The sequence below is a fragment of the Aotus nancymaae genome, unplaced genomic scaffold (assembly GCF_030222135.1).
Source record: "Aotus nancymaae isolate 86718 unplaced genomic scaffold, 86718_ANA_hifiasm-v0.15.2.pri h1tg000057l, whole genome shotgun sequence".
NCBI classification, from domain to species: Eukaryota; Metazoa; Chordata; class Mammalia; order Primates; family Aotidae; genus Aotus; species Aotus nancymaae.
The window spans coordinates 48,118,659-48,136,141 of NW_026988471.1; the positions used below are offsets into that span (position 1 = coordinate 48,118,659).

At 39.0% G+C, this 17,483-nt stretch overlaps 1 protein-coding gene across 6 annotated transcripts in view; it reads left to right on the forward strand.

Moving 5' to 3' along the window:
- The window catches only part of LOC105726151 (uncharacterized), a 532,480-nt gene that overhangs the window by 452,542 nt on the left and 62,455 nt on the right, over positions 1-17,483 (forward strand). For 4 of the 6 annotated variants that reach the window (XM_064364281.1, XM_012465467.2, XM_064364283.1 and 1 more), the window contains exon 3: positions 9,813-9,936. The exons of the other annotated variants lie outside the window; for them this stretch is intronic. In XM_064364281.1, the coding sequence (XP_064220351.1) occupies positions 9,813-9,936 (124 nt within the window). The remainder of the gene's footprint in view (positions 1-9,812; positions 9,937-17,483) is intronic. 6 annotated transcript variants of the gene reach the window in all.

A 17,483-nucleotide genomic window follows, 5' to 3' on the forward strand; every position in this document is an offset into this window, starting at 1 on the left:
TGCCCTAGGTCATTCCTGAACATGGACTAAGCTTACTTTAGGAGAAATTTAGTTTATAGTTAAATGATAATAGCTCTTTCCAAAACTACATTAGTGAAACTAATGAAACACTACTAGGTTAGGAGAATGAGAGGGGCCTCAATTCTGTAGGTGTAGCTAAACAATTACCAGCCATGATTCTGGAGGTCACAAGATTTGCAACTTCCCCAGTTACTCCTGTAAATAACATCACTATTGAAGAACCTAAGATTGACCTTTTAAGATGTCTTTTCAGGCTTTTGCATTTCTGACTATGACTCCACTCAGACCAGCAACTCTTCTGTGGCTCCTACCCAAAGGTGGACTCAGTGCATGAGGACTGTTTTCCACACTTCCATGATTTCATCCCCAACCAATCAGAAGCACTCACTCCCTAGCCTCCTGCCTGTCAAACTATCCTTGAAAAATCCTAGCCTCTGAATTTTGAGGGAGGCTGATTTGCATAATAATAAAACTCCAGTTTCATGTTTTACCAGTTCTATGTGTATCAAATTCTTCCTCCATTGCAAGTCTCTTGCCTTAATAAATCAGGACTATCTGGGCAGTGGTCAAGAAGAACACATTGGGTTGTTACAGTATTTGTTAGTATCTGGCACAGTGGTTTATGAGACCAAGTCTGTCTGCCTGTGATAACTATGTCCTTCTACTATGCCATACTTTCTTTTCTTGCGCAAGTATTGTTCTTAATGTTTCTTTTATGGAAGCTTAGCTTAACAACAACAAGAAGTTACATGGAATTAATTTTAGCAAAGAGGGACACTTTATTGCCTTTTTCAAATGGAATTTCCATACATTCCAGGATGCCTAGGATAGTTCTGGTTTTTGTCTATTAATCTGGCATATGCATATTAGTTTTCCGTTTTCCTCCAATAAGTTTTCAAAATTGGATAACACATTATAGGGCCATTCTACTTTCAGAGATTCACAGCTCAACAACTCACATTCACATTTAAAGACTCCAGAAAGTACTTGAAAAGGTTTTTGAACTTTATTTAACACAGTGTTCTCAAATTTATGTAAGTATGGGACCCTTTTATTCTATACAGGTTAACACCTTTTAATACTTTGGTGAATGCTGACCTACATGCATTTTTTTGTGTTATCTTTTTACGTATGTGTACAGCTAAAAAGTGGACTCATAAGCATTATATCTGACACTCTATATCCTTCCATGGCACCTTGCTGGGTGCATGCCAGGCTCCCAGTCAACGTTTGTTAATTAAAATTGATTTAGGCAAAAATAAATCCCATATTTTTTGAGTAGAAACATTACAGGACAGGGAGATATTTCAGTGTTACTCACACTCTACAGAGATGTGAGCTGTGAACAAAGCATTACATCTGGGGGAAGCAAACCTAAGGGGCCATATCATCTTTCAACTCAGCTTTAATCTTCTGAGGTGAGATAGACAAATAAGAGCTTCCTCACACTAATGGGCTTATGATTATGAAACTCATCACCCTAGAAACTTCCTCTTAGTAAGCCAATGAGAGAGAAGGGAGTCTCAGCTTTGGACATATCTGTATCCATGCTGGTTCCTGGGTGACTTTTTTATTTACCACCTGACTGCTGACTGATAGGCAGAGACAAAGGGCAAGGAATGCTATAGACCTCACACACTTGGGGTTGGAATGGACTTTGTTCACTGACGTTATTCATTAAAATAAACTAATAAATCTCCCACTTATATAGAGCTTGCTAGGTGTCTGGTACTGTGAAGAACTGTTATATATACATGCATACACACACACACAAACACACACCCAGCCTTATCCTATTTATAAAAGTGGATTTGTAAAATATTTCATAGGTTGTACAATTACTATACATATAAGCCAGTTGTATTTGCAAAGACAGAAATCTTTCTTGGTCCCAAGTCTACTTCTTAATACCCATAGACAATTCTCAAATGACTGTCCAAATGCCAAGGCCTAATTCTACAGCCATTCCAAAATCCACATTCTCTTTAAAGATGAACCTAACTATCCACTTTACTTTGGTTAACTTTCTTAACCTCATGAAACGACTTACACACCCTCTCTAGGATGACTTCCTTCAACCTCTGTCTGGGCTGATAACCCTTCCATATGGAAGGAGAAAATCCTGGGCTAAGCTCTAATGTATCACTTATATTATATTGAAATTGTCTGTTTGCAACATCTGTCTCCAGTGAGTGCCAGACAGGGATGGTGTATTACTCATTTATGCACTATGACCAGGGTCTAATGCAGTACCTGACATATAATTTCTGTTCATTGAATATGTGTTGAATCCAACTGAGCTTTCTATAAGGGGTCTCACCTGCCATTGAACTCCTAGAACACATATTTCAACAGGGGTGAAATGCTCCCTTAAGAAGGTAAATAGACATACTTAAAAAGTGATGATAACCCAGGAGGCGGAGGTTGCGGTGAGCCGAGATCACGCATTGCACTCCAGCCTGGGTAACAAGAATGAAACTCCGTCTCAAAAAAAAAAAATGTGATGATAATGTAGAAATTAAAATGATTGTATCTATCAAAGGGCCACAGTACATAAACAGATGTACAGTATATTTTGGAATTACATTTTCATGGCAGAGTGTGATTTTTTTTAGTAAAATGGTAGAAAAGGCTGCTTGGCCAGTGATTGTTAAAAAAAAGTTGAGAAACACTGCACCTGAATAGTGTTTCCCGAAAAATGGTTGAGAGGTTCTCTCTCCAAAACCAGCTTGAGAGTTTGCTAAAATGTGGATTATAGGCTCCACTGCAGATTTCCTGCCTCACTCACTTGGAAGGGGACACAGACTGACACACAGCAGGTGCTCAATAAGTGTCTGCTAAATAATTGTTTGCTCTCCTAACTTCCCATTTTCAGAACAATGACAGGACATCTTTTTGTAAAGATTCTTTCTTGTCAAGTAAGCTTTGCATCTTGCTGACTGTCTTATATTCATCACATTCATTACTCAAGGAAAACAAAATAGTCTTAGTTGATCTATTGACAATGGAACAGCATCCACATTGTGGGAAAAATCATGCTCACTCAACTTTGCCTGAGTTAAAATGTTAAGCTGGGACAGACACCACATTCTCAGGCCCCACTGTAACTTCAGAATGTATGGTAGGAAAGAAGTTTCAAATTGCTTTCTTTCTATCCTCAGCCAGAGGTCACTACTTCTAGAAGTTCCTACTTGCACAGTTACCACATGGCTTAACTGCTCCAAAGGGCCCCAGCTGAGCCAGGGAAATCAGCTTTCTAAAGGCATTACAAACTTGTGTGAATCACAAAGAGACACACTGTCTCTTCAGAGGATTAGGAGATTATGAGCTGCTTCATTTCTATCTCCAGTTATTAATATTCCTGCCAACGCTAGCAGTACCTTCTTGCTTTTCTCCCTTGGGTGAGCTCTTTCATCTCCTTCTTCTTCAACTCTAGTTTTTCCTTCTGCTATATACCTTGATCTATTTATTTCCTTCATTCCCATTCAGTGTGTCTGCTTTCCTTTGGGTAATTATCCTGAATTATTTAATAGTTGTTCCATTTTTTTCCTGTTCATTTTATCCCCTTGTTTTTGTTCCTTCTTGGTTTGTCTGGGTTTCCTTCTGCCCGCATATGCAACTCATCCAGAATTCCTCCTCTTTCTAAACCATAAACCATGATGGATTGCATCTGAACACCAGAGAGGAGACGCAGCCCTAGATGGGCAGTTAGGGGAGGAGCATGCACCAGTGACTGGCTTTTAGGAAATAACTGATGTGATCATTTTTCGGGGAGCACAGTAGGCAGTCTATAATTCGTAATAAAGATTCCTCTTTCCGTGATCTTGCTAGACTACACAGAACTTGGGTTCACTGTGTCTGCAGTTTTCAAACTTTTTTACTGAGCTTTACTCCTGGCAACTCTGGGTCAAAGTAAAAGGGGAAGTACTTTTGTTTTTAAGAATAATTCTATTCTAACTTTTTTAAGTTTTTATGTTTGTCAACAGCTGGGAAAGTAGTTTTCAAAAGGAGGAAATCCTTTTTCCACATGGCTCCACACAAATATACACACCCTCATAGACATCTGGGAAACTTGTGACATTAGATAAGTTAAGCCTTTGGTAATCTCTTCCTAAATGTTGCCTTTCCTTTCAGGAGCCTACCCATGGAAGGCACCCAGTGCATCCTCTAGGCTTCTCTCTCCAAATTGGAAGAAAAGAATACTATAGGATAAAAATGGCTAGGTATGGAATGAGAGCCTCCTACCAAGGAAGACTGCAATTAAGAAGCACAGAAAGGGAGCCTAAACTACTATAAGCATTTCAATCTTCCGGCGATCCAGTTGGGGAGAGACTTTAGCGGTAGCGACAGGTCACATTGATATTCCCTAAATCCTTGCTGTTTTTTTCCTCCTTGAGCAGTACACAGAGGAGGAAACAGCCATGGGCATTTTGATATCCTTTGTCAATTGCTGCTTAGACTGCTCTTCGGCCTAACTTTGTGATAGGGATGCTACCCAGTTGGGTACTTGCTTCATCCAAGTTGACATTCCTTCTGTGGCCATTTACATCTATTTAATCAAGTATGAAGCTTATTCATTCACCAATATTTTCTCAGTCCCTATATGCAAAGCAAAAGGAAAGTTTCACTGAATGACACAGATGAAAACAAAATCTAGTCTTGCGTCTCTGCATTCATGGCCAAGTGTCTGTCCTCTAGTAGGAGAGAAAATGTATTCCAGTATTCACTAAATTATTGTGTCTTTAGAACAGTAAAGCCACATGGTGGTGTTATTGCGTATTTGGTGGGATAGTGAGTTCTAGGATGAAACAAATGTGGGAAACATAAAACAACACTGGGAAAATCATAGGGAAGTTAAAAAAAATGGTTTTTCACTGCAAAGTCTTGCAGTGAAATCTTTGACTTGCTAATGACATAGGAGCTGATTCTTCCAGAGTTTTTCCAGATTTTAACTTGGGAAAGGCTGCCTAGTCCAATGTGGATCGTGGTTAAGTATTACAAGAGAGACATTACAAATTTGGTTTGAGTGAGTAGATCATTTTGATGCCTGGAAAATCAGTAACTCCAGAGAGGGTTGTATTTAATTAAGTTGAACTCTTAAAAGATGGGTAGAATTTGGAACTGGAATTTGTGAGGGCACAACATGTAGAAGAAGGGCACCTGAAGATAAAATTAAAGAGGTAGAAAACTACACAGATGTAAAAGATTAGGTGAGGTAGACAGAAGAATAGCTTATGGAAAAGTCAGTGGTCGTGGATGAAGGCTGAAAAGATAAATTAAAATTCTGGAAGATTTGACTCAGATGAAGAAGCCTGTGTGTGTGTGTGTGTGTGTGTGTGTGTGTGTGTGTGTGTGTGTTTGTGTGTGTGTGTGTATTTGTTTTGCAGTAAAAATGATAAGCACTTCCTCTTAATAGTCTAAACAATCCTCCAGGAACAATGATCAGCACAGAGTTTAAAAGTGTAGTCAATGGAAAGAGACTTAGTAGTTTGGGTCCTTGAACGAGGTGTTCATATTGTACTGATCCCCTATTTTCCATCTGAAAACAACGTAGAGGATCATAATGACTCCTTGGGTTACTGTGGACACTAAATGGATGTTCCATGTCATATGTTCAGTATAGCGTCTGATCTATATTTGTGTGTGTATATTTTCTCTCTATATATAACCTAGTGAATATTAGTTGCTTGAGTTCATAGTTTCTGTGAAGGGAAGAAAAGTATAAACAAAGACTACAAGTATTTTTTTTAAATGTAAAACACTGGTCGATTTCATCTGCTTTGACCAGTATTTGTTAATTCTTTCATTTGTAAAGATTTCCTGTGACCCAGATTTACATTTATACTTACAAATTTTAAATATGGAAATCTGAACTTGTCACATCTCATTTTCTGTCTTTTGAAATTTTACTTTTGGTAATATCTGCTCCAACTTTAGTGGGTTTGTGGCAAATATTTAACAAACAGCTCTCTTATATGTCCTATGACACACACACACACACAAATGCGCGCACACACACACACACACACACCCCACCACAAGATTATGAATCTTACTGACATAAGGGATGTGTGGCACATGATTTACAAATCATAGTAAAATAGCCAATATTCTTTATGGGAAATTCCATAAAGCCAGTTGATTAGCATAGAACATTTCTGTTGAATTCTTTTATCTGTAGACAACCTATGGTTGTAATTGATGAACAAGTATACTTCCAACCTAAATACTGGCTGAAATTTCTCTTTACATAAGAGAAAGATGAAAGTAAAACAATGAAAATGCATATAAAAATTTGTTTATCAATGACATAAGAAACTGTTGAGTCAGATAAAGTTTTTGAATATTGAAAGAATATTTCCTAAAGTTTTTGTGCCACTAAAAATGTGAAAACTAGAGAATGACACACGTAAGTAAATGTGCATTGTTACTATTTTCTCTATCATTTTAAAAGATCTAGACAATCAACCAAACAATGAACTAAACTTTGATTTTAAGGTTTGCTAATTTCTGTAATGTAGGTACTCCCACCATGGCCAATTTGAATAAAAGTAAAATGTAGTGAGTTAATAGGAAGTGATGGGTTTTAAGAATTTGTTTTAAATATAATTTACTTGTAAATTTACAGAATTTAATTTGAAATAATGACTGTGTTTAACAACTGACTTTCGTAATTCCTAAAAATTTAATAGTCAGATATTGAGGGTCATCAGATATCGAGAGTTTTTGCTAAAACTGAATTTTATAAGGAAGTGCACAGATGGGCCTAGGAGAAGGTTCTGGAGTCTGACTAGTTTGGCCGACAAAAGAACCTTTGTCACATTGAATTAGCTGGAGTTGGCACTTATGTTTATGGTACTGGGAAAATGTTCTCATTGTGAGATGTTGGAATAGCCCTCTCTCCTGCTCTTCCCTCAGCAATTTCTTGTGTTGTGAAAGAAAGATTTTCTGCTTTGATTTTCCAGCACAGACCTGCCTCCACTAGCGCTATTTTAATTTGGTTCTACAACACCCCTCAATCCTGCCTGCTCTAATCTCATCACAGTATGTTCCAATAACATTTCTTGGCTCATCTTTTGCTACTTGGCATCAGCAGTTCTAAAATGAATGCTGTATTTCACGGAGAGGCACATGATCAAGTACTAGTTAAAACATCACAACTATGGTCACTGTTTTGGGGGTACTCAGCGTTTAGGTTTCTGTAACAAATTTCATGCACGGAGATTTAGCCATTTCACTTGCTTTATAATTTTGCTTAATGATTAACCTGTAGTTCCAATTTACATCATCAAAATGATTCTTTCCAGAAAATGTCAATGATAACCTGCCATGAGTTATTCTTAGGACCTTCTCAAAGATGCTATATGCAAATGAGGAACATCTGAGTTTGAGGGCATCATTTCTCCAATTTGATACTTTTTATAAAGCTGCATCACTCTTTTCATAATGCAGAAGTGACTGAGGCCAAATGGAGGAATTTTTCAAAACCATTCTGAAAGCATAGAAATACAATTGTCTGTATACCAACCACATCCTGCTGTGGTTAGAGTTAATTCCCATGACTGAAAATGGAGATATCAGTAGCAATTGCATAGGTGTGGCTATCCACAGCGTATTTAAGTTATGGAAATATTAGTCCCCAGGTTTAAATACCTCTGTATTTCTCCCAGACTGCTCTTCAAATGATACAGTAGGTTATTGGGACCAGGATTCTTTAGTTGGCTGTCCTGCAGGACAATATTTAAAGGTATATTTCTGTATCTAGACTACTTCCACTGGAATCTGCTGAACTGATCGGTTTTTATTTCTTAGAACATACTTGTGTTTTTCAATTTAAACTGTTTTTTTTTTTCTTTTCAGTCCACTATTGCAAGGGCTTTTCTGCATTGTCATTCCAAACTACAAGACAGTGATTATTTATGTCATTGGCAGCTTGTCAATGCCTCTCATGTGTTTAGGGTTCTTTTCGTTTCCCTCTTCCCATCTTACACAAAGACAAATGTTATCCCTCATCTTAAAGGTTAATATGGGTTATAAAATCCCATGATGTCAAAGGCAGGGCAGTAATTTTTATGAGCATTAATACCCGCATTGTTTACAGAGTACAGCAGGGATGAGTTTGCTCACCACCACATGCAGGCTGAGAAAATTAGGACAAGTGCATGCTTAATCATTTCCCAAAGAAACAGAAATGCTATCTTTCTCAAATGTTCCGCTGAGAAGGATGCACTGAATGTTAAAAATATAGGTATCCAATTACCAAATGAAAACTGAGCTATATATTCACTGTATTCTTCACCTAAAAAGTTCCATACATAATAATCTTGCCATCTTTTCAAACTTTTTCTCCTTCCTTTCTTCCTCCTTCCAGGTATCCTTCTGGGCAAGTAAGTGATTTGCCTATTGGCAGCTCAATAAGCTTTTCATAAAATGGAACCAAATGTTACAAAGAAATATGCCTAAGGTTCCCTCTGGGACTCAATGCTAAGGCATGGCTGGTGTAAATATAATATATATTGTGTAATGGTGTAAATATAATACTCAAATGTTGGAGCCAAGTATTTACCCATCTCCTTGAACGATTTTTTTCTGACCTATCAATTGTCTTTGCAGACATAAAACAATGGCCACTATAAAAATGGAAAATATTGAATACTCATTTTTTTTTTTGAGATGGAGTTTCACTGTTGTTACCCAGGCTAGAGTGCAATGGCATGATCTCTGCTCATCGCAACCTCTGCCTCCTGGGTTCAAGCGATTTTCCTGCCTCAGCCTCCTGAGTAACTGGGATTATAGGCATGCGCCACCATGCTCGGCTAATTTCTTGTATTTTTAGTAGGTTTTCTAGACAGGGTTTCTCCATGTTGGTCAGGATGGTCTCGAACTCCTGACCTCGTGATGTGCCCACCTCGGCCTTCCAAAGTGTTAGGATTACAGGCGTGAGCCACAGTGCCTGGCCTAAATTCTCATCTTAAATCTATTTCTCTCAATCTCCATAACCAAACTCATCTGTATTATTGTAATAACGTTCTAGTTTGTTTGTTTACTGTTTACATTTGTTGTTTATGAGAGATTGGTTTCTCTCTGATCACAGTGTAATTCAATGACATGGGGTTGTTGTGCATTAGTGCGTAGAGGTTCCTCCACCACGTCTATAGCTGTACACATTTCATATTCTATGGTTTGCTTAACTGGTCCTTATTTGTAGCTACCTATTTTCAATCAATTATTGTTACAAAAAATGCTATAACTTTACATACACATAATTTCATATAGATATAAATGTATATAAATTTCCCCAAATAAGGTTGTTGGGTTAAAGGGAAACTGTATGCTTTGTGTTGAATTGTGGCTCTAGAAAGATATGTTCAAGTCCTAACATTTAGAACCTGTGAATGTGGCTTTAGTTAGAAATAGCATCTCTGAAGATGTAATCGTTAAGATGAGGATGTACTGGGTTAGGGTGAGCCATAATTCAATGACTGATGCCCTTATAAGAAGAGACAGAATTGGACAGAGATACACAGGAAAAAACACCGTGTGAATATGAAGGCAAAGACTAGAGTGATGCATCTGCTAACTAAGGAAGAACAAAGATTTCCAGCAATCACCAGAAGCTAGTAAGAGGCAAGGAAGGATTCTTCCCCAGCACCTTGATTTCAGACTTCTAGCCTCCAGAACTGTGAAATAATAAATTTCTGTTGTTTTAAGCTACCAAATTTATGGCACTCAGTTATGGCAACCCTAGGAAACTAACACAATACCTTTGTAATTTTGATAACTTTTCCTAGATTATGCTCCATGGACACTGTATCATGCTGTCCTCTCACCAGCAAAGAATGGCAATGGTTCCTGTCCTTCAGCCTCACCAGCAGAGGATGTTAAACTTCTGGATAACTTATCATCATCTATCGGGTAGGCATCAGGGTAGTTTTCATTAGTGAGTTTTAATTTATCATCAGTGTAGTTTTAACTTATATTTTCCTTCTTATGAGTGTTTTGTCATATGTTTAAGGGCTATTAATATCTCTTTTTCTGGGAATGCTTTGTTTATATTTTTTGTCATTTTTCTCTTTGGCTATTGTTGTTTTGTTTCAATTCATAATTATATTAGAGGATTAATTCTTTGTGGCATATTTCGTAAATATCTTTCCCAGTTTATCATTTGTCCTTTGAAATACCAATTCACTAAATTTTTGTTTACACTAATTTATTAATAGTTTTTCTGGCTTCTGGAATTTGAATCGTAGTTAGGAAAGATTTTCCTACTCCTAGCTTATAAAGGAATTCATCTATGATCTTTTATTTTTTTTCTTCATCAAAGCAGTTCATTGGAAATTTTGAAAGGATAAAGTTGGATTCAACTTTATCTTTTTACAGATGGTACATAGTTTATTTCAACACCATTTATGCTTGAAATGTTACCTTTATCATATACTGAATTCTCATATATGTTTGGATCTATTTCTGGAAATTCTATTTTGTTATATTGGCCTGACTTTCTATTCATGTGCCAATAGAAACCTGCCTTACTTTGTGAAGTTCTGAAATATGTTTTAATATGTAAGCCATCTAGTCAATTTCACCATTAACTCTCTCTAATGAACCTACTCCAATTAAGCCTCCATCTACATCACTTTACCCAAACTGCGGTCATCAAGATTTCCAATGAACCCCATGTGGCTAAGACAAATGGTTGCTGCTCAGTCCTCAACTAAATAGATTAGTCATTGATGTTTGACACAGTTGAAGAGTTCCTCTTGAAAATACTTTCTTCAGTTACAGTCTTCTCTCTTGGTTCTCTTACTACTTCACTGGTTGTTTCTTCTTAATCTCCTTGCATATTCTTTTCATTTCTCTGACCTGCGCATGCCCTATAAGCGCCATGGCTTAGTCTTCTGACACCTCTGTTCTTTCCATACTCATTTTCTGAATGATCCCATTTAATCCATTAATTACCAACTGTATCCTAAAGACTGCCATAGTTTATATCTTTTACCAGGTCCTCTCCCATGAACTCTAGACTCATATATCCAATTGTTTATTCAATATTTCTACTTGTACTTAAAAACTACTCTCTTCAAGTCTCAATTCATGGTTTCCCTCTACCAAATATGTGCTTGTTTTTTTCAAAGAAACCAAAAATCTTAACTCTTCTTTCCCTCTCACAACTCACATCTATTACATCAGCAAATTCTGTCAGTTCTAACTTCGAAATATTTCTGGAACCCAATCTCTTCTCAATGTCTTCACTGCAATGCTCTGGTGAAAGCCCTGGCTTCTTTTGAGAGGATTTCTGCAATACCCTCCCTGCCTGGTCTCTGCCTCTCCACATAGTCTATTCTTTCCACTGCAGTCAGATAGATTCTTTGTAAGTCATAAGTCAGATCATGTTGCTTTCCTGCTTAAAATTCACCACAGGAGTATCCATCTCACTTAGAGCAAAGGAAAGGCCAGAGTCTTTGCCATGACCCAAAGGCCCTAAGACAATGTGAGCTTCACAGTGATCTGATCTCCTTCCACACTTTCATATTCATTTCCAGCTGCAATGCCTCCTGGTTGTTCCTCACACCTGCCAGCTACTCTCTAATATTTTATTTCATTAAATCCTCACAAACCTACCATGTCAGGATTACCATCCTCACTTAGCAGATGATAAAGGGACACACAGAGTATACTATTCTTCCCAAGTCTGTACCATTAGTAGAAAACAAGGCCTCTGATAGGGGTTGGCTCTGTGTCCCCACTCAAATCTCATTTTGAACTGTAATTCCCCAGATCCCCACATGTCAAGGGCAGGACAAGGTGGAGATAATTGGATCATGGGGGTGGTTTCCCCATGCTGTTCTTGTAATAGTGAGTTCTCATGAGATCTGATGGTTTTATAAGCATCTGGCATGTTCCCTGCTTGCACTCACTCTGTCCTGCTGCCCTGTGAAGAAGGTGTCTGCTTCTCCTTTGTCTTCTGCCATGATTGTAAGTTTCCAGAGGGATTCCCCAGCCATGCAGAACTGTGAGTCCATTAAACCTCTTTTCCTTATAAATTACCTAGTCTCAAGTATTTCTTCATAGCAGTGTGAGAATGGACTAATACAGGCTCTAACCCATATCTCTTGGACGTTAATTCTAAATGCTTTACTTTCTTTTTTGATGGGGTGGTGGGATGAGGTCTCTCTCTATTGACCCGGCTGGAGTGCAGTGGTGTGATCACAGCTCACTGCAGCCTTGTCCTGCTGGGGTCAAGCAATTCTCCCACCTCAATTTCCTAAGTAGCTGGAACTACTAGCATGTGCCACCACACCCAAATAATATTTGGGGGTGTGTGTGTGTGTATATATATGTGTGTGTGTGTATATATATATATGTGTGTATATATATATATAATATATAATATATAAAAATACATATATATTATATATAAATACATATATTATTTATAACCACAAATATATTATATATACAAATACATATTATATATATATATACGTAAAAAAGGAAGTATTAGTGATTTTGGTAAGATGCGGATTATGCAGCAAAATATAAGAAGATGTTGTTGCAGAGGAAAACTTACTATAGCAGAAGAGGTACTAAAAGCTTGTTTTTTAATACAGGAATTCTTTTCTAGATCTTTTCAGAGAGACTATTGTGGGGCATTTTAATTCAGTGCCCATATGTGAATAAACTAATTTGCCTTTACATGGTACCCTTGTCATCACCTCCGTTGTCAGATCAGACAGGATGTGGAGAAAGGTGAAAACTTATTTTTATCCAGGCTCATGAAGCTTAAAAAACTGTTTTCATTTCTTAAGTTTAGAAGGTTTATCTAGCAACTCATCTCCCTAATTCTGCTTATAGTCAGGATAAAAGTTAAGTCGCTCCAAAAGATAATGGTGTGCCTATAAGCTACCATCCCAGTATCAATTCCATCAGCAGGTCAAGGGGACAGCACATTGGTTCCCGACTCTGAGTCTATCCACGCTGTCACACCAACATTCCTGCATCCTCCTCACCTCAGGCAACTCTTCCATAGCATCTCCAGGGTTAGTCGAGTGGCTATGGCATCATCCACTTGGGTTTAGTGCTGCTCCTGCTATTTCCTTGTGACGTCATCTGCTCTGTCTATAATTGGTGCTCCTCTCTCCTAAGACCTGACTCTACAGACTGGGGGTAAGTCTTCTCCAGCTTTCTCTGATCTGTTACCTCTAGTCTCCTACAGTGCTATTCATGCTAACATTCTTTATTTTACTTATTCATGACAGATTGTTTTTTCCTTCTAGGAACCTAAATAGTTTCACTAGAGACTATGATAGAAGCTAATTTGATAGAGTATAATGTATTACTGCTCCATGCTTCCGTGGTAGAAATAAAACTACTCAACTTTGGGAGTACACAAGAATTGCTACATATTTTTTTTTGTTTCTTTTCAAGCAGATTAAATCTAACTCAGAGCCTCAATCCCCATACGTAACAAAAAATGTAAGCTTACTTTTCATTGGGAGCCCTCCATGAACTGAAATAAGCCAGGTTTCTCATTTAGAGATTTTGCATGATCAAAAGAGTACCTAGGTCCCGCTTTCTGAGATCTCATGGCTGCCAAATAGCTAGTCAGGGAGCTGCATTTCTATGCATTGTGATGTGACTAGAAGCCCTGGGGATGAGCAAATATTTAATAAAAGTATATGTAGGCCAGGCGCAGTGGCTCACGCCTGTAATCCCAGGACTTTGAGAGGCCGAGGCAGGTGGATAACCTGAGGTCAGGAGTTGGAGACCAGCCTGATCAACATGGAGAAACCCTGTCTCTATTAAAAATACAAAATTAGTTGGGCATGGTGTTGCATGCCTGTAATCCCAGCTTCTCAGGAGGCTGATGCAGGAGAATTGCTTGAACCAGGTAGGCGGAGGTTGTGGTGAGCTGAGATCACAACATTGCACTCCAGCCTGGGCAACAAGAGAGTGAAACTCTATCTCGAAAAAGAAAAAAATAAAATTATATGTAAAATAATAAATGAAACAATGAGCAGATAATTCCAGATGCTCTTTCCTATATCACTGTGACCTGTGATCCCCACTTTCCTTTGGAATCAGTTCGAATTCCCCGCATCTCTGCTGTAGTCTTCACAGTGGTAAATGACACAGTAAGAGAGGATCAGAGAGCTCTGTGCTTTACCTGTCATAGTCCACTACCCTGGTAGGTAGGTGGGGGCCACTGTTTCTCCCACTTTACAGAGATACAGAGATTTTAAGTAACTGGTGCAAGGTTGCACAGAGATTAAATAGCAAAGACAGGATTTGAGCCCAGACGCTGTGGTGCCAGAGTTTACCCTCTGAACACATGCCATTAATCTCACATAAGCCCAGGAAGTTGTCAGTCTTCTGACTCCCACTTTACAATGGCAGAACTGAGGCAGGTGTGAGCTCTTTCTCTTGCTTATGATTACTCAGCTATGAGAGGGAGAATAGAGTCCAGACCCGAGCGTAGACCTTCCAATCACATAGCCCTCGTTTTGGTTTCTCTGTAATCCTATAGACTGGTTGTTTAAACAAACAAAATTTATATGTTAAATCCTAATCCTCAATGTGATCATATTTGGAGGCTGGGTCTTTGGGGGTTGATTAGGTTGTGAGGGTAGAGGCCTCATAAAAGGGATTAGTGTTCTCATAAAAGAGACTGAGACGGCCTGCTTGCTTTCCTTGCTATGTGAGGACACAATAAAAAGACTGCAGTCTATGAACCAGGACACTGTGCCAGTGCCTTGATATTGGACTTCTCAGCTTCCAGAACTGTGAGAAATCAATGTCTGTTGTTTATAAGTCATCCAGTCTGTAGATTTTGTTACAGCAGCCCAAACAGACTGAGATACCTGCATTTCTCTTAGTTGAGAGGGTAATGGGGCACTCTTGAGAGGGTAATGGGGCACTCTGTCTGCTGTGTATCTCAGAGCTCCCTCTTACAGGCAGAGATGAGCCCAGGTGGGAGCAGCAGGGCTAGGAAATGTGCACAGTGGAGGAGCCCAAGGGGATCGAGTGATTAAGGTCACCTGTGCCTCGTGCATGCTTCACCATGACCCTATTTCTTAGCATTTATAATCGGACACAAGCCAACAAGATGTAGACAAATACCCAGAGAGATAGAGACATCCCTTGTAGAGCACACCAAGAGAGAATACTCTGTCTCAAGCCAGGCTAAAAATATACTGTTTACAGCACACACCCTCCCTCCCTCCCTCCTTCTGCAGTATCTCAGAAACAGAGGCAGAATTTAATCATCTCATCCTCCGAGGTGAAGGTCTCTATGGTTTAATATGCACACATCACAGATTTCAAATTTTGCTGCTGAAATTCAGTCTTCAACAGAAACCTAGCTGTCTCTTTGACTTGAAATGTGTTCTAAAATGTATAATAAACGTCTATTGAAACCAATAAAGAATCTCCAGAAAATGCTGGTTTAACCCACACAGCCAATTCTCTTTTTCATAAATTCAATTTGTATTATTTGGTTGAAGAGGCTGTTCTCTGAGCCCTGACATAAGTGAGTGCTGGGGCTGCTGACACTCAGACCAGAGTTTGCATGGAAAAAAATCTTGGGGGAGAAAAAAAATCACGTATAATAATGGATCTCATTTGTTAGGTTTGTCAGGCCGAGCCTGGCTCCAACCTTCTGCAAGACTTTCCTCTCCACAGCTGAAAGCTCGGGATCAACAGGATTGGTCCTTCCATAATCCCTGGATCCAAGATACTCCAGCCCACCTCTGCTTGGGATGGGAGTGTGTGTGTGGTGGAGACAGCTTGGCCCTGGAAGGAGACTGCTTCTGGAGTGTGCCCAGTTCTCATAAATAAACTCATGTCATTTGTTTCTGAAAACTAGTCTTCACATTGTTATCTTGATTCTAGCACAGAACTCCCAGCTCCTTATGCTCAAGTCCCTGTTTGCCTTCCTGTTTAGTTCCCTAATTTTTCACAGAATGGAGAAACCCACCTGCTTATGCTAATCCTCCTATTCACCAAATCCAGAGTTTCTCAACCTTGGCACTATTTGTATTTGAGGCCTGATAACTCTATTGTGAGAGCTGTCCTGTGCACTGCAAGCTATTTAGCAACATCCTGGCTCCTACCCACTAGACACCGGTAGCATCGTTACCCTAGTCATGACAGTCAAAAAACTGTCTTCAGACATTGGCAAATGTTCCCTGGAGGAAGCAAAGTAAATTGGTGCTGGTTAAGAAATAGTGTTTTGGCCGGGCGAGGTGGCTCACGCCTGTAATCCCAGCACTTTGGGAGGCTGAGGTGGGCGGATCACAAGGTCAGGGGTTTGAGACTAGCCTGGTCAATACAGTGAAACCCCGTCTCTACTAAAAATACAAAAAATTTGTTGTGCTTGATGGCTCATGCCTGTAATCTCAGCAACTCAGGAGGCTGAGGCAGGAGAATCACTTGAACCCAGGAGGCAGAGGCTGCAGTGAGCCGAGATCATGCCATTGCACTCCTGTCTGGGCAACAAGAGCGAAACTCCATCTCAAAAAAAAAAAAAAAAAGCAAAGAAAGAAATAGTGTTTTAATTCCATTCAGGGATAAGTGCACTGTTTTTGCACCCCAGTGTGGTTCCAAGCAATTGCCAACAGACTTCTATGACCTCAGGGCTGACTGATACAAATATAACGTAAGCCTTGAATGTGCATCACCAATGTCATTTTCAATTCTCTAGTTACTGGGCGTGGTGGCTCACATTTGTAATTTCAGCAGTTTAGGAGGCCAAGGCAAGAGGATCGCTTGAACTCAGGAGTTTGAGACCAGTCTGGACAACACAGTGAGATCTTGTCTCTAGGAAAAAAAAATTAGCTATGTATGGTGGCTCATGCTTGTAATTCCACCCACTTTAGAGGCTGAGGCAGAAGGAATGCTGGAGCCAAGGACGATGAAGGTGCAGTGAACGGTGACCACACCATTGCACTTGAGCCTGCGTGACAGAGTGAGACCCTGTCTCAAAATCAAACAAATGTAAATAAGTAAATAAATTTTCTAGTAGATACATTAGTGAAGCAAAAAGGAACAGGTAAAATTTATTTTAATATTTTACCCAACACATCTAAATTATTATTCTTATTTCTATTCGCAATTCTTTAACACTTGGTGTGTATTTTACATTTACAGCACATCTCAATTTGGATTAGCCACATTACAAGTGCTGAGTAGCCACATATGGACAGTGGCTACTGTATGAGCAGCACTAATGTAGATTTCTAAAATATCCACTCCTCTTCAATTCATTCTGAAAATCAGAATCTTAAAGTGATAAGCCCCAATAAGCATGGGACTTTGGTCTCAGCAGTACCTGGTTTGAATATTTCTATATCTCATTCTGACATTGTGAACTTAAAATAATTGATGTCTTTGAACCCCAGCTTCAATATTTGTGTTAGGGAAATAATAATAGTTGCTCTTTAAAGAGCTGTTATGGTAGTGAC